Here is a 19177-nt window from a genome sequence, read left to right on the forward strand (position 1 = left end):
CGCCCCCCGCCCCGCCCGCCGCCGCGCCCGCGCCGCCCCCGCTGCCGCCCAGCGACATCTGCGCCAGCGCATTCAGCACGCTGTCCATATTGATCGCAGGCGCGCTGTCGCCTTCGCCCTATAACATAACGTATTTATTAAAACATTAAAATTGCAGTGTCACACCGCAGCCACCGCGCGGTCTATACGCGTATACCACGGGTACATACACACGATCATTTTTTTACTTCTTTACATTTTATGTACAGTAACTTACTTTTTGAGGAACCGGTTTAAAGAAGTGCAGATAACAGAAACCACGGAAGCCCTGGAAACGATATTTCAACACTTTTACTCTAGTTTTGGTGATGAATAATTTAAAAAAAGTAAAAAAGAAATATGAATACCTTCCAGACCATGATCTGCGGCTTGACGCCGCGCTCAGACAGCGCCTGCTTGAGATCGCGTACACGTGTCGTTGGACTGATGTTTGATATCTAAACAAATTAATATTAAAATACGTACACGAAAAGTTCACATGTAAATTCTATCTTACTAATATTATAGATGCGATTGTTTAAATGGATGGATGGATGGATGTTTGAAGGTATCCAAAACGACTGAATGGTCGCAATAGCAATGAAATCTGGCGTACATATAGAACACAATCTGGAACACATTACACATAGGCTACTAATTTAGTTTTTTTTTAATTCTGCGCGGACAGAGTCGCGGGCGACAGCTAGTATACCATAAACATTATGCGTACTCGTCCACCACCAAAGCGTTGTTTCAGCGGGATCACCGCGTCGTTCACCCGTCGTAAACACGTCGACGCCGCGTTATATCTACTAAGCGGCAAATTGTTACCTTGACAGAGAATTCAATATCCGGCCTGGGTCTGCGCGGGCGGCGCGGCTTCTCGTTGTCCTTGCCCTCTTTGCCGTCTTTAGACTTGGTGCTGTGTCGGCGACGTGCTGCACGACGCGCTTTGCCGATCTTTGCTTCCTCACCTTCGGTGGTATTACCACCCTAGGGAAACAATTATAATATTTTTTGGTATGAGTTTAATATTTTTTACACGGTTACTTTAAACGCATTTAAGTTTGACAGAAATATTTATTTTCAAAAAAAAATAATAATTTTCAAATCACATAAATGAAAAAGTTTCGATGGATGCATGGATAGATGTTAAAAAATATCTCCGGAACATCTCAACGGATTTCGATAAAATTTTGCATAGGTGTAGAACATAGTCTGGAAGAACATATAGCAAAGTTTTTTTTATTTTAATTCCAGGCGTGATTTTATGAAATAAATATTTCAATGAAGAAAAATTGGCAATTCTTTTTATTGATTAAATGTAAGTACCTCTCCCTCGCTGTGACTCTTGGTGGATCTTGTGCGACGTCGCGGGCGACGCGGCCGGCCCTGAGGACGCTCCTCCACGTCCGTGTCCACTTCCTTCAGTGTGCAAGCGCGACCAGTACTGCACATCACACACTTCATGTCACCATCAACACTAACAAAATACGTCCCAACCCAGGGTTTCGGAGCCTACTCTAAGTTGACTAAGGCCCAGTAAGGGTCGACTTCACAAATACCTTTTAATCTCTTCTCAGATATGTGCAGGTTGCATCAAGATGTTTTTTTTTATCGTAAGAACGTCGGATTAAAATATTATACATATATAAAGCTAAAATCGATAAACAGTTTGGTACATGGTTGGATTCGAACCCTGGACCTGCAGATTACGAGTTGTGATCCCTAAGCTATCGATGCTTGGCATCGAACAATATAGGTCTAATCAAATAATTTGGCGGCTCAATGTCAAACACCCACCTACACTTTAGATCCACACCACGATTGCTAATATGTTCCGAGCGGTCAATACATTTGAAATATACTATACAAATAACTCACAGCATTTCAATATCTCTCAGTTGTCCGAGTATCGGCATGAGTTGCACACGTCTGTTGGACAGCAAGTGCCACAGTATGCCAGTCGGCCGCTGGCTCATGCGCTGCGTTTCTATCACCTGAACAACATCCACGTTTACACTCAGAGTTATTGACTTCTGCACCTTTCTTTGGATTTACCGCGTTATCCACGCGTTAATTACGTGTATACACCGCGAGACTGCTAAATAAGCGAGATATTCCTTCAAATATCTAAGACACTAGAACAGGGGAAATTGATTCAGAACGATTATCTATATTATTTTAGTAATTAAGCTAGAAAATACAAAAATAATTCCTAAAACTATCATCTATATATATATAAAAATCAATTGGTGTTCGTTAGTCTCGCTAAAACTCGAGAACGGTTGAACGGATTTATGTTAACTTGGTCTTGAAATGTTCGTGGAGTTCTAGGGAAGGTTTTAACGGTGAGTAAAATTCGAATAATAGCCGGGAACTAATTGTTTTTTTTAATTCCACGCAGACGAAGTCGTGGGCGACAGCTAGTTTTGAAATGAGAAATGAAATGACTTACCTGTGTTGGCGTGACAATAAGATCGATGGGCACATCATGAGGACCAAACAACTGCGCTGGGAATGTATCGAATACCTATAACAATAAACGTATTTACTTATTTTATTAGTTAATAATTGTATTTTTTTTTTAATTTTATCCCAAAAATCGCTGAAAGCTACTGGAATCTATAGAACTCTTTGTAGGCAACTTAAATCGTCCAAACTAATATCGTATGGTTGTGTCGTGAGATTTGCGTTGCGATCCAAATAATACGATAAATCGTCGACGCACGTCGTATAACCTGTCAATACTAGCGATGTATGTCAAGTGTCAACTTTTCTGTCGAAGATTTTAACAGGTTGCGAGCGACTGTACTCGGCAATGATAGAAATGTCGGAGATGCGCGCTGTGTAGTAAGTCGCTTAGCGATTGAACTCGACGGGTTCCGAAGATATCGAGCTAGTGAAGGGAACCCTTTACAATCCCACAATGTTTACAGTTTTGGGATATACTAAGAATTTACGTGGCCTTGTAAGGGTCTTAGAATATTTCTATGGAAAAAGATTTTTATGAAATAGGCAAATAAGATATAAATAAAATGTCACCTGGCAATCGTGAACAGTGGTCGCCACCAATGTGTTTGGCTTGATAGCTTTCATATGCATCATAAGACCAAACTCCAAATCGCCGTAACCTGGTGGCAAAGGTACGGATATAACGTGAATATATTACTAATATTATAAGAAAAAAAGTTAGGATGTATGGATGGATGTTTAGTAGAAGGTATCTCCAGAACGGTTGAATAGATCTCGCTGAAATTTTGCATATATGTAGAACAAAATCTTGAAGAACAAACATGCTACTAATTTTGTTAATCCCGCACAGACGAAGTTGCGAGCGACAGTTAGTCATAAATAAGTACATAGATAATAGTATATTATTTACCTCTTCCTTTACCAATACGGTAACCCTCCTTGGAGACAGCCACAGAGCCCATTACAACCAAGTCCAAGGTCACCGTGTCTTCAATACCTAAACAACCAAGACAATTTTGACAATAAATTGTCATTTCTCTCATTCCCTTTAAAACCCTTCCCCTTTAAATTTTATGATTATTTATATTTCAACATAGTCGTGCTATAAAAAGTCCTAGAGAACAAACAGTTGGTGACACTAAACTATTTATGAAGTCTGAATAATTTTGATACTTTTCCAAGTTCCTTATTACGTTGTCTGAATAATCTTAACACTTGTGTCAGTTTACTATTGTGTTAAGTCCGAATAATTTTGATACTTGTGCAAAACAATAGGTTATGAAATCTGATTAATCTTGATATTTTTGTAAGCTACAATGTTAATATACCTGAAAAATTTAACGATGCAAATTCAGACCAAATAGTTTTAATACTTGTACATCTTACCTATAGGCTGTCCGTAGACCTCCATGCCATTACGTGACACGGCTTTACGGTACGCGGTAGGGCCGGGTTCACCTTCCGGCAGTACGATCTTGTTGAGGAAGCCAGTCTGCAGCCGTGGCACGGGCACATATAGAGTCTTTTGCTGCTCCAAACATATCACTCTGTAGATAAAAGCCTTTATGTACTAGGTATTGACCACTTCATCGCATATACGGAATATTTTTTTAATGTTGTAACCGCGTTTTAATTTGTTCTTTTTTCTAATATCGACAAATTTTTTGTAGAATTATTATTTGAAATCGCAATTTTCACTTCAAAAATTAATATAATACAAGTATCAAACATTGTTAGTTGCTATTCGATTTTACCTACCTTATCAAATCAGTGGGCAGAACGTAAGGCTCCAAATTAGGGATGCGGCCTTTACTTTGGTGCCTTGTGAGGCAAAATGCAACGCTATTTAGGGCTACCGAAGGTTGGTAATCGATTGTTTGAATTCATTTATTATGACACAATCCTCAGGGACTAGACAGTGTCGACTAAAACTATTCTAATATTGTAGAACTAATAAGTTCTAATTATAGTGGATAAACTAAAGAATTTCCCAACTAAGATTATTAATATTTGAGCGTTTGATTTCGTTCAGTACCTTAGTGTAGACTCATCATCTTAAATCTACGCTAAGGTATTACCCCAAATAGATTGGTAAATACTTAATTGCCGGCAAAATTAAAGTTGTTTTAGATAGAATTAATTACAAACGCGTGCATTTGCGTGGCATTTAAGGTTATCAACAGATAAGAAATCATAGAAATAATGAGTTACATTGTTGTTTTATTTTTTTATTTTTTACTAGTCACCGACAGTAACAGGAGAGCTGTCTTATAACGTCACAAACGCGATTAAAAAAATTACGATGTGGTTACTAAGAGATACTTCGTTTCGTGCTTGGTTTTTAATGTAATTTACTAGCTGCCCAGAAACTGTCCGCCCGGAATAAAAAAAACTTGTCTATGTGTCCTTCCAGGCTATGTTCCACATCTACGCCAAATTTCAGCGAGTTCCATGCAAGTTCTAGATATACCTTTTCACAAACATCTGTACCTCCAAACATTCCCATTTATAATATTAGTAAGATATGAATATGATACATAGAAAGCTGTAAACGTAATGTGTCGGTTGGATTAAGCTGAAGAAAAAAACAATATGCTTCAAGTAACACGCCTAGATATAACGCGGTATACGGTATGCTCCTAATAAACGAAATTCTTAGCAAAAAACCAACGAGGTGGTTTTAGGGCATAAAAAATCTTACTAATATTATAAATGCGAATGTTTAAATGTTTAAATTAATCGTAAATTTGGAAGTCAAAGCCGCGAGCAACTGCTAGTTTATTAATAGAATAGACCAATTATCAGTAAAAATGCAGTAAACATAGCGTGCTACACCGACCCGCGTTGTGAAACTACCGTCCAATTTCTTGGCCAATGCACTTCCTTATAACTTTAATACGTTTGACTTCTTAAGGCAATGTATAACAACAAATGGGTTTTTAATTTAATAAAACTGTATTTGAATTAAACAGCTTTTAAATGGACGTAATAACAACAATGAAAAAATAAACAACGAGAGAAAAGAGAAAAACCATCACCTTTCAATGCTAGAACTAGATAAAAAAAATGCCTATGACATTCTGATGAACAGTAAGAGTTCAATGACACCTCACTTGTGACGTAACTATATCCTGTAGTATTTCAACTGCAGTCAGGCAATAATATCAATAAATCGAGTAATCTATACTTAAAGTGTCAGAGGCCTAATTTAGTCTCCCTATCCTCTTTTCTTTAAGGAAGGATGGGAGGCAAAGTGGATTTGAGGGAATAAGGGACACTTAGGAAGGGAAAATACTCTCGTTCTGTGCACCCCTTCCTCCGTTGATTAAAGGTAAGCAACGCATTCACATGCGTATGTCTATGGGCAGCGGTCACTTCGCTATTTCAGCGAAATCAGGTGTCCGCTTCCTACCTTACGATATATTAAAAATAAGTTAATAACATACCTGACTGACTCCTGTGGTTTATCCGGGTTCACTTTTACAGTGTTGGCATTCTTGAAAACATCCAGTTCAGCCAACCTCGCGGCTGCCTCGGGGGCTCCCTTGAAGTTGGGGATCCGATTGTAGACAGGGCGGGGGAACATGGCCAGACTGTTGTTCTCCAAGTGACGCCATACTTTGATCCGGAAGGATTGCTTCGTCACCTCTTCGGGAACTACTGCCGGGACTGCAATTAATAGATGCGATATTTTATTGCATTAATTAGCTGTCGCCCGTGACTCTGTCTGCGCGGAATTAAAAGAAACTTAAAAAGTAGCCTATGTATTCTTCCAGACTACGTTCTACATCTTTGCAAAATTGCAGGTAAATCCGTCGAGCTGTTCCCGAGATACCTTCAAACAAACATCCATCCATCCATCCAAACATTCGCATTTATAATATGTGTAAGAAGTAGGATTGAAGCATATAAAAAATCTATAAATTTAAAAAAATATGTTCGCAAAAAACATTATCATAGGTCTAGTAATAATATTAAAATGCCAACAAACATTAAAAATAGTACAAATGAGGTCATTACATTACTTCATCCATCAGGTTTTAGTCACACCTCAAATGATGAATTTATTGCAAAGTAACGCACACGCATCTCAAGACGATAAAATCCGCTATCAGTGAAAACGCACCTTAAAGCCGTGACATTATAACATTGCAGTTCAAAACATCGATAAGAACAAATATGTAGTGACCATATCTACAGATTTCTACGCAACACTACGTAGGTGTAATTAAGAAATATTCACAACGTCCGTAGGAAGTAATTCTTACAAGATAATCCTTCTTGCTATTTTGAACTCTATTTTCTATGACATATGAGTTGTATTTGTTTGAGATATTAAATTCGGTATGAAGTATTTAACGTGTTATATTCGATTTTACGCGTAACAATTGCATTTATCGCATACCACTCCATACATAATGTAATTAAATTGTGATTTGTTATTTTCAATTTGCACTATAAATTAGGGTCTGTAATCTATAATTTTACATGCATGCAAATATGCATTATTACTTCCAACTAATTATTGTCATCATGTTGGTCTTTTAAATAGTACCAACATTTAAAAAAATCTCCATATAATCATTATTAAAACTGATTTACAATTTACTGTACCATTACAGTAATGAAGTGAAAAAATATATTTTACTTATTTGAACAGACAACTATAACAGAAAGTTCAAAAATAAGTACCTCATAAAGAAGGGCATTGTCTCATTACACTGAGAATAAATAAAAAAAAACTTGAAGCGTTAGTATCAAGGTCGCGTACAATAATCCAACACTTGTGCATATATGCACAGGTGACATGTACACACAGAACCACAATAAAACGTGACAAAATACACGGGTATGAGAACATATTTGTTATCTCAGTTTTATTTTAAGACAATGAGAGGGATGGAATTATGTAAAAGAAATTCAACCAAAAAGAAATGAGAAGATTTGGACCATAAGTAATATTTTTAATTTATAACAAAAATAGTTTGAAAAATGTTTCTTAGGTTTAATGTCAGTCTAGTAAGTGATCTAGAAGATCTTGCTTCTTGTATCAATTCTAGCTTTTGCCCATGATTTATGGATGCGGAGTTGAAAAACAAACTTAAAGTTGCCTGTGCATTATCCGAGAATATTATATATCTTTGTGCCAAGTATCATTGGGGTTAGTTTAGCCATTTTAAACTAATAAACATCTACTATTCTAACCTTTGCACTTATAATATTAGAAAGATTGTGAGATATTTTCAAATCGAGTGTTAAACAATAGCAATAATCATTCCAATATCTTATTAACCTTAAAGTGAGGGTAATCTGAGAAATCTAAAATCATTCCGAATATAGGATATTTTGTAATAAGTCATATTCTACAATATTACTGCTAATTGTATTAATTTCTATTTTCTACATGTTATTACATGTTGATAATTAAATTGCTATTTTACTTGGTCACTAGTGATAGTAAATATTTATTTTGTTTATCAGTTACATAATGTAAAAGTATATATAAAGCATTGTAAACATTAACAAAGTTGAAAAGATTGGATTTGAGTCTTTATGCATACTATAAACCATATTTTATATAAACATTATATGTCGGTGCCCATGATACAGGCATAACCTTGTGTATGCATCAAAATAACCATAAATGGTAACTTAAGCCTAATCTAATTTCTCAGTTATGTGCAATTTTTATGTTAGTTATTGTTTTAAAAACTTTTTCTTTCTTTCTTCTTTCTATAAGTAAAAACATTCATCTAGAAATTGTGTAACAATTTTTAGGGTAGATTTACTTTTTTAAATGTGATGTTTTTCGAAATAATCAATTTACAATACATGTGTTACATAAAATATTGAGGATAATACTTAGAGAAATCCCGCAGCTTGCACAGAGTATGGTAAGCCAACAATAAGCAACTGTTGATACCCATATCATCTTTGAATGAAATAAAAAAGAAATTAGAGTATGATGGCAGCGTGATACTATTACTATCCAATTTATCATCATTATATATTTTTTATAACTGTACGAATGTAGAAAAGAGAACGGCACCGACGTAATTCAGCCTAATAAATCAGTTGCATTTTTATAATAGTGGGTAGAACTGTGGAATGTGAGTCATGTTTCACACTCCAATTAAGATGCCCACATTATCAATAATTATAAGCGAAGAAACCACCCAAATACTACTGAACCGACGCACGAAACATTAAACGCAAGTAAAACTACTATCGCGCTATACTAGATTCTAAATACATTTATTTGTGTACGCCTTGCGAAATATTAGCTGATCTAAACGTATTCTTTTCTAATCGAGGGTATATGAAAAAAAGTTGTCTAAACGCTTCTAGACTGTTTTAATAAATAATTAAAGCAGTAATATAGCATCTAACAATGAATATTTCCACCTAAATTAAAAGGAAAACTGTATACAAGACATTGAAATATTGACAACAAATATGAAACTTACTGTTTTCGGCCGGCGCCGCTGTCTCTTCTCCGTTCTGCATCTTAATATTTTTCGCAATCGGGAGGATGTTGGTGTATATCCGGCGATATTTAAAGGAAAATCATCAAAATTAAATGGAAAATCAAATCCTTTTGCCGGACAGAACCGTCACACACAAAAATAGAACGCGAATAAAAAACAATTGCAACCAACTTCGCGGCTTCAGTCAGATTGCAGGAGTACCAACCAACAAAGTAAAAAGCTGCGTTTTGATTTTACAAAATATTATGACTTCAATACAAAATATCACATTCTTCTTAAAAAGATAATACATACAATATTCATTTAATAAAACTTACAATTGATTAATTATTCGTATTATAAAATTTGCTAATACATATTTATTGATTGTTATGATTAGTTAGTTCCATACCGAAGTTTATAGTTTGTTTTGCTATTGGAACTTAGTCTTTAATAGCTGATAGTGGAGATACGAACTCATTGACGATAATGTAATATTAGATTTAGGTAAAATAACTTTCATGAAGGACGAATCTCTTTACATACAAAAATGTATGGTGTCAGGGATACCAACCTTAGAAAAATCAAAATTGAATGTAAGTACAATGTCATAATACTAAACAACAAGAGGGTACATAATTAGGTTAAATGTTAAAGTTACCAAATAGAAGAACGTATTCTTATTTAAATAATAAAAAACAAGGCAAATAAAATTTTATTCAAATAAATATAAAATACAATAAGTGTATAACCAATTCTTAATTAAGATCTTAAATACATATTAGCGTATAGTTTGCGACATATGTAGTGGTGTCAACATTAACTCGAAGGCAGCATCTTTTAGATTTGCCCCACGGAGATTTGCTTCATGCAGATCACTGCCTGATAAATCACAGCACTGGGAACAAAAAAAATGTTATAAACCATAATATTGTTGATTGTTACATAAATAAATCTTTATTAGTTCATAAACACACATATTACAAGTGTCTTATTATAAATTAGTAAAAATTCATGCAGGGACTGAAAAAGAATATGCTAGACAGGAGTTTCACTACCAATAAAACAGTAGGAAAATCAGTCATCTCATGTTCTCAACGGAAATGAGAGGGACATTGTTATATTTTTGTAAGTTCTCAAAAAAACATTTGGAATAAAATACCTCCAGATCAGCACCCGCCAATACAGCGGTTCTTAGATCACAGTTTTGAAGGTTGGCATTTTTCAGTGTTGCCACTCTTAAATTAACACCGGCCATGTTGCTTCCTTCTAAATTTGCACCTGAAAAAAACAATAATGATACTACAGACATATGCATACAATATTACTTCTTAAAATAAATTAAGACCAATTCATTATTACAGTATTTCAAGTTCAACAACATACTGAAACACTCAGTAATTAAATGGTCTCTTTTAAGGTACGTTTAGTCTAAGAAACCTAAACTAAGTTTGCCTAAGTAAGCAGTTAGCAACTCACAGTGTGGCAGTTAGTAAATTTACCTTTTAGGTTAACTCCTTCTAACACAGCCCTTGACCCGATCGGGTCTTCCATATTGCAACCTCTTAAGTTTGCACCTGAAATAAAAAAAAATATTACATAAGATAATTATTTCTAATATCAAGATCTAAAAGTTAGTTAAGTAATTTTGTTTCTTATGACATCACAATATGCATAATTATTATATTATTTTATAGCAAAAATTAAAACAAATTTACCTTCCATATTAGCGCACAATGCCTTTACTCCTAAAAGTTGAGTTCCCTCTAGATTGGCATGAGACAAGTCAGCACGCTCCAAGCAACAATGCGATAAGTTTGCTCCGCTCAAGTTACACCCGGATAGACAAGCATACTGGAAATTTTATATATGTTTAGTTTGTACATGTTTTTAGTCTGTACAGTAAAGTGTGTGTGTGTGTTGTCAGCCCATATCTGTCCCAACCTAGGGAATCGGACTCTTTCAAAGTAAGGGGTTACTAAGGTCAATCATAACCCGGAGCTCGTTTGATTTCACACATATCTTTGAATTTCTTTGGCGACATTTGCTGGTTGTATCACAATTTTCACCTTCATCATAAGAATGGCAATAAATGTTCATATTATACTAGGAAATAAAAAAAAAACACACATTGATATTTAACAACTGCGGCACCAACTCTCTATGTGAATAGGTTTGGATTTGAAGCTCTAATTTTATATAGTTAACTTAAATGACAGGAAAACCTAGGTTAATAATGAGTCTGTAATTTTTCCTAAAGTATCATAGGCAAAGAAAACCTTCTTTACAAGATGAATAAATTTTATAATCTATTGATCTATATATTTAATACCTCTATTCTTAGGCAAAATGTAACTAACCTTAAAATTAATGTATCTTAAATCCAGTCTGCTTAGATCAGCACCTGCCAAGTTAACCCCTTGGTACCGTAACTCAGAAGTAGTAGATGTCAATATAATTGAGCGAACAACATCCTTCCTTGTCAGGCAATGATTACTGGAACTGGCGGAAGTAGACTCTTCTATTAATTGATTTAAATGTGGTATCATGGAATCAATACCTGAAAAATTTAATATTGTTCATCATTATCCCTCTGGTTTTATCACACTTGTGTAGGGTTGGTGCAATAGGTTTTATAAACTTTAAAGTTTTCGGTTTCTTTTGGTTGGCTGCCTGCCTGTTGCCAACCCTACAATTATTTTATTTATTGTTATATCCAGTCAAAATTATAACATATTTTAGATAGCTGTATCATCAGTAGAAATGCAATTAAGGTATATAATATTATGTATAGTTAAATTAATGTAGCATTGATGAACACAAAAGAATATTACTAATGAAATACTGTATATAATTACTAATATTTAATGATATATAGTACTTAATTGACTCCATATTCTACTTACTAATATATTAAATTCAAGTACCATAAAATACTGCTTCTTCCAGTACTCCTTTGGGATTAATATGTTTGTCTAATATAACATCACCATGTCTTAAATAATTAAGTATTGGCTCAAAATAATCCGGGCTTCTGTCTATTAAATACGCGCCTGTAGAATCTGTGGCACTTGGATTCATCAAATATACATTATTATCTTCAGCAAACATACGAGCAAGCATAGATAAAGGTTCTTTAGCGAGAATTGTTCCTCTGGACGTTGTAAAATGCCTTCCACCAACATTAAGTGTTATCCAATCGGACACTACGCGTTCACTGTCAGTACTCGATTGACTACAATAACCTAAATTAGTAACAGTGTCGCATGATTCCGAAGAGTTTGTATCTATAGAAAGGTACAGTTTTTCCTCATCTCTTATAACCCTTAGGTCTACAATCTCACAACCATTTGACGAGTATAATTTTAAGTTTTCCTTTTCCATATCGAAATGCAAGGATATCTGCGATTTGAACGTTTCAATCGAATCTTCCACAGCCATAAGTTTTCCATCATCTTCAGATTTGTTTTTATATACATATACACGTCGCATAACGATTGTAAGAACTAAATATTTAACAAATAGACTATCGACGGAATGATAAGACAAGGCCCAAGGCAACACAACATGCAACAATGAATGACATTTGACATTTGTATTTTGTGTGACATTTGACGTTTAAACACACGGCAAAGGCAATAAGAACCTTTAGATCACTTTAGATATTAGTTTTTTCTTTCAAAAAATTAAGATATTTTTTATTATCTAAAATTAAAGCGTATATACATATCTTTATAAATCTAAAATATTACAAATTAAAAATGAAGACATAATTAAAAATGTAATGAAGTTCATTGAACTCTTGATCAACCTTTTCAATTTTCGTTATATCTTTGTTCACAATTTCGATTTTTAACGGACATTAAGTTTTAAAGATGAACAATAAGTTCTAAAATTCCTAATTGAATGCTCGTATTGTGTGCCTGAATTAAAAATTACAGCGGCCTCTTTATCTAGTCAATTTTTCTTGAGTAAAAGATATCATAAATTTGCTTATTTTCTTTTATATTCCTATTTCCCATGTTCATTTACTTATTTACTAGGTCCCGAGTATGAATAAAATCAGACAAAATGTAATGAACTGCGTGAATATAATAAGTAATTCTAGAACCATTATGCTCGGATAATGGTGGCTTTCAACCTTTAATAATATCTAAAAATTAAAGCTACAAAAAATTACAGTGATATTATTTTCAATATTATGTTTTAGATTATTAAATTTGAATTCATTATTATAATATATGTAGAATATTAGTTAGATTAACGATAATTACTTGTAGCTTAAAAAGTAAAAGCACTTTTACTAGACACGTTATTTTACAATGAAAAATAAAATTAATAACAACACTTTTTCTGTTAAAATTTCTCAAGAACCTGCCAAAGAGCTCACTGCCCTGGCGAAGCCCTTGAAATTACTTTTAAATATGACTAATAAAGATTATTAAATACTAAATTGGCAAGAAAGAATAACCAAAACCTAGTTTATTAATTATTCTTTCATAGTTATTAATATAATAGTTATCATATTTATTATTAAGTAATGAAATAAATACTAACCTATTCCGTATGTATATGTAAAAGGCTTTGTTTGTATTGTAACTAGTATTGTGTAGTTATAAAACCCAAATACATTTGGTTATTGTGCGCTAGGGTCCAATTCCAATTAGTCGGTCAGCAGTCGACGGTTTTTATTACAAACGGGCTGGGGAAGTATACGTATGTGGGTATTACTGGCAGTACGGAAAATGTTTTTTTTTATGACTATTTCGAGCTTTTAGCATGAAGGTTTTAATGTTCCTATACTCAAATACGGTGCGGATATATCCTACTAATATTATAAATGTGAATGTTTAGCTGGATGGATGTTTGTTTGAAATTATCTCTAAAACGGCTGAATGAATCTCGATGAAATTTGAACAAATAAGCTACTTAATGAGTATTTTTTAATACCACGCGGACGGAGTCACGGGTGACAACTAGTGTATTATTATACTTGGTATTAACTAGTGATTGATTCTATTTCTTTTTCCTACTATATTTTAAACAATATTAGTCAATAAACTCACTTGAAAGTCATTATAAATTAATGGAATATGATGTATTAACATAATACAATTTAAAGTTATCGTGACAAACTTGGCCGTGGGGCATCCACCGTCAAGGTGGACCGACGATATAGGTCGCAAGGCAGACAGTCGTTGGATGCGAAAGGTAAGACCGCGTACTGTGGAATGCATTGGGAAAGGCCTATGCCCAGTAGTGTGCAAATAAAGGCTGTTGATGATGATGTTACAAACTTTCCTATCATCACGATTTGACTTTTCAATTTTATAATAATACGTTAGGATAACAATTCCATTGCTGGTTATATTATAAACATTATAGAGTGAATTCTATTGTAAAAATAGTCATAAATCTTTAGATAGCTTGTATGTGACTGCAGATGGCCCTCGTAAAATTGTTACCCTCTGATCTAGTCGATAAATGTTTAATTATAGTTATTGACATAGTTTCCGAGTATATTTCACTACATATTTGCATGTAAAATTAAAACTTGCACGTTTCTTTCATATTACAGGAAAATTCATATAGTTATAGCTTTTTTGAATAAGCTGAAATTAGCGAAGCGACTGCTGCCCATAGATATCCGAAATTTCAGATGCATACTATTTTGCAACTAGTGTGTCCTCAGTGAGGAGTTGTCTAAGCCGGGAGTTTTTCAGATAAATTGAGCGGTGGTTGAATATATATTTATATTAAAAAAAAAAAGTCAAGTATTTATTACTCATGTGCTGACTGTCAAATTATTTAAGCCATTGCTATAAGTGTAGACTTGTAAATAGCTATATGTTAACTATCTTGTGTCTATTATTGTTACTTTCTAGCTGTAAGTCTACCATGTAAATAAATAAATAAATAAATACACTCCGCTGTCATATCCACATCCCCTACCTATCCTTTCGTAAAAAAAAGTTAGGGAAAAAAGGAAACTAGAATAGGCTCCAGCACCACCACCATCAGAGATGATAAAAATATAAAAAAGAATGTTATTCCACTTATTATAATAGGTTTCAAAGTAACGTGGGTTTCAACTGCGAAATCTTATTTCTTTCAGATACAACGAAATAAATTATAATACAACACTTTTCTGTGATAATTTTGGGATTAGTAACAAGAGTAGTCAAAGGTGAATATCTAAAATACTTATGTCCTTGTGTCAATGATTATTCCTAGATATCTTTAAATTAAATGCCCTTGATGAAAATATTTATATCACGGCTACGAATTTAAAAAATGAATCAACATTTTAAAAATATCAACGTAAAAAACTGTCACTACTTTACTTTTAAGAGGAAATTGTAGTGTTCCATAATATTTGTAGCGATTCCCTTTAATTTATCACAAAGATCAAAGAGAGCCGAGCGTTAATTTATTATTCAATTTGTGAATCATGGAAATTATTCGAAACATAATCCGACGAAACGAAGTGACTCAAAAGTTTTATTGAAATACATGATTTGTCATTATTTTAAGAGTTTTTTTTTTTAAATAAAGCAGTTTTCTTCTTTTCTGGATAATTGTGGTTATCTTTTTTACACTTTTTTTATAGGCGGCAAACGAGCAGCGGGAACACCGAGGTGTTCATCGACGCAATAGACACCTGGAGTATCAGAGGAACTGCAGATTCGTTATTGAATAGTTAAAGTATAGGTACTTGACCCAAAATAACCTATTACATTATATTTTATAAATAAAATAAGTAAAAAAATATTTAAAAACAAACGTTTATTACGTTATTGTTAATTAAAAGTACTAACATTAAAAAAAAAGATCAAAGTCAAAAAGTCAAAACGATTCTAACGAGCCCAAACTAAATAAGGTTTTGTGTCTGTCAAGTATTATTGTCACATTCCAGTTCCTTCATCAGATCAATCATGTCATCGTAACATTAAATTGTCACGCAATTTTCATATATATATGCAAAATTTCATCTCAAACAATAACCGAGAAGTGGTTTAAAAATTTACAAAATTACGACAAACATCGAGACAGATGACACTAAAAGAAAGTAAAAATCAAATAATTTACCAATAGAAGAATAATAATATACATAAATAAATAAATTATCCTTTAAACAAACAGAAGGCGATGTCCCATTGATAGACGAGTCTATAATAGTATGTCTAGCCGAATTTAACTCGTTGGCATTCGAGTGAAATTCTGGCGCTCACCGCTACTTTGACCCAAATTCCTGAACTGCAACTATGCTTAGTGTAAAAAATAAAAAAAATTAACTCGTATCTAACGAGTTGGCACGGTTACTGCTTAGTTAAAATAATGGTTAATTGGTAAAGTTATACAAAGCATTTTCAGAGGTGTAATTGTTGTAAGGAAATGTGATCATCCGAGTGTTACGTTTCCTTTTATTTTGCCTGCCGTTTAGTATTTTGGCTTTAGTATTTTTGGTCATTAAAAATTAGTTTAGCGGTTCACAAAAAAAAGCAAAAACACCATGGTAACTGCCGATATACATCCGCAATTGCAAATGCGTTGCCTTCTTTTAATTGGCAGAGGACGCACAGAAAGAGGCTATGTACCTTTTTTAAACGTCCCTAAGTGTGTCAAAAATGAATGATCAATAGAAATAACAAGTTAATCTTGCCCATAATACATCTCAGATGTTAACTAACTCTTTTCTTTCTGTGCATCTTCTCCGTCGATTAAAGGTAGGCAACGAATATGCAATTGCGTATGTCTGTGGGCAACGGTCACTTCGCTATTTCAGCGATTTCAGGTGGCCGCTCACTCGCTTGCCGCCTTACGATATAAAAAAAAAACTATTTAAATAGGAAGAGTACTCAGACATATGTGCGTAAATATTTATAAGACGCATAATCAGTTTACATTCAAAATAAAATGTTATTATTTGCGTCTATTACTACGTTGTAGATAATCGTGCAATAACCCATTCGTGTGATAATTTCATTGAATACTTGAAATAATTTTGTTGGAACACTTCATGAGCGTGACTTCCCGAACGGATGACATAACGGGAAGCATTCCCTTAGTTATTTATACCAGTCTAGTCTCGACATCCACTCGCGGACGTCCACACAGTGATAATTTTGTGAATACGAATTTTCATAAACGCTTCAAAACGCCGGCGCTACAACATTTGCCAATAACGTTTGACAAACATTGTATTACGTTCCTCAATGGCTACTTTCGAAGCTATGGGTCCGTCTACAAAAAGATTATCAAGACCTAAAATAACACTTCAAATACCAGATGCGACCACACCAACTCTTGTTCGAGGTCCACAAACAGCATCGTCTATGTACAGATCAAGTCCTAGGTATTACAAGCCTCCAACAACACCCGGGTCACATATCTCTGATCCTCATGGCAACCCTTACTACAACCCTTTTATTCACATGTACCATAATAAAGCGTCAGAGTTCATGTTCAAACAGTTCGAAGGATTTAAGGATTTTACTATGAATACGGCAAAAAGCGGACTAAGTGCTGGTGAAAAGTCAGCCTTTTGGTTTTACAATAGGTTAAAGTTATTATCTAAAAAGTGGTTTACTCATCTGTTTTTGACTTTATGTTTAGTGTTGTATAGTCTTATTGGTGCGGGAATATTTGCAGCTTTAGAAGGTGAGTTTAAATCAATATATTTAATTAATTAAACTTCTTAAAATCTTTTACGAAAGACAAATACTGTGTCATGTACGTACTATAGTGTACTTGGCAAATAAACATACAATTAATACAGAAATAATAAATATTATTGGTTTAAAATTGTAGTATCAAACACATTTGCGCCTTAATTATGTAAAAAAAACTTAACTATATAACCTATTCGTTCTTCCAGATTATGTTCCATATCTATGCCAAATTTCACCAAGATCCATTGAGTCGTTCCGTAACATCCATCCATCCATCCAAACAATCGCATTTATAATATTGGTAAGATAAGTTATAAGTCATCATCATCAGCTCACTATACGTCCCCACCGAGGGGCTCGGAGCCTACCCTCAGTAAAGGGTGATTAGGCCATAGACAACCACGCTGGCCAAGTGCGGGTTGGTTGACTTCACACATATGTTCCGATCACGATCACGATGTTTTCCTTCACCGTAAGAACTTCGGATAAATGTACATATGTAAATCGGAAATCGAAAAACACATTGGTACATGGCGGGATTCGAACCCAGGACCTGCAGATTGCAAGTCAAGTGCTTGACCCCTGAGCCACCGACGCTCTAAGTTAGAAGTAAGATGACTTATTACTTTCTTTAGTAATAAAGGACTATGACGAGGATACAGGAAACTATATTTAAAATTCCTTCCTTTTTTTCTTTTCGTAGAAATATTTGTATAGTGTTTGCGGATAATCAAATTCAACCTTTTCACCTTACTTTGTTATTTTGCTATGCGGTTAAACAAACATTTATCGGTGTTTGCAATACTCGAGGGTCATACACGAAAATTGAGTGAGTTTCTTTTCACCATAGGAAAATATCGCACACAGTAAAACAGGAAAATTGAAAAGTGTAGTGTAACATTTTTAAATTGCTAGTTAGTTTCTAGATAAATAAATGCCAAAATAACATCTTAATCTTACTAATATTATAAATTCCATTCGCATTAAGATGGTTGGATGTTTGTTAGAAAGTATCTCCATAGCTGCTTGGACCTCGCTGAAATTTGGCATAGATGTAGAACATAGTGTGAAAGAACACATAGGCTAATAATTTGTTTTTTATTTTGGCGCGGACGGTGTCGCGGACGACAGCTAGTATTCACATAAATGGGAAATTAAAATTTATAGATATCTTTGCTTAGCATTTTTACATTTTCCTTTTTGTTTCTTGCCATTCTTTGCATAACTACATACAAAAATACTTTTTTATTTCTTTATTTCTAACCAGTGTCATTAAAAAGATATTTAGAAGCGAATGACACGAAATAACGTGACTTGTTTATTTGTCGTATAGTCATAATATAAATATGGGTAGTCATAAAGTCAATAAACTTTTTATAGTTATTTCTTAGAATTTATTTCTAGTAAATGGTATAAAATAATTCCGTTATAAAAGTGTCATCGAATTTCAATGGCGTAAAAGTTTACGTCGTCATTTGACGTTCCTAAAACATCAAGTTGGCAAATAATAAAACTGCATTTTATGGTTGGATTTAACGTGATGAA

The 19177-nt window shown here is 33.9% G+C and overlaps 2 protein-coding genes across 2 annotated transcripts; both read right to left on the reverse strand.

The window, feature by feature from the left end:
- Position 1: 1 nt before the first annotated feature.
- lost (methenyltetrahydrofolate synthase domain-containing protein lost) lies at positions 2–9173 on the reverse strand (the record flags this gene model as incomplete). Its single annotated transcript, XM_013309830.1, has 12 exons — positions 8961–9173; positions 5940–6162; positions 3880–4040; positions 3404–3490; positions 3064–3152; positions 2477–2551; positions 1903–2018; positions 1351–1468; positions 850–1011; positions 387–476; positions 257–307; positions 2–118 (listed from the first exon to the last, which is right to left on the reverse strand). Coding segments are annotated over exons 1-12 (1329 nt in total), but the record flags the coding sequence as incomplete, so codon positions are not given.
- A 484-nt stretch (positions 9174–9657) lies between these two features.
- Positions 9658–12528, reverse strand: LOC106116151 (BTB/POZ domain-containing protein KCTD9). The gene is made up of 6 exons (XM_013309894.1): positions 11888–12528; positions 11321–11520; positions 10679–10814; positions 10463–10537; positions 10123–10241; positions 9658–9858 (listed from the first exon to the last, which is right to left on the reverse strand). The coding sequence occupies exons 1-6, from the start codon at positions 12450–12452 to the stop codon at positions 9742–9744; spliced, it is 1212 nt and encodes a 403-aa protein (XP_013165348.1). The 5' UTR covers positions 12453–12528; the 3' UTR covers positions 9658–9741.
- Between the last annotated feature and the right edge of the window lie 6649 nt (positions 12529–19177).

This window comes from Papilio xuthus, unplaced genomic scaffold, assembly GCF_000836235.2.
Source record: "Papilio xuthus unplaced genomic scaffold, Pxut_1.1 DF827756.1, whole genome shotgun sequence".
NCBI lineage: Eukaryota > Metazoa > Arthropoda > Insecta > Lepidoptera > Papilionidae > Papilio > Papilio xuthus.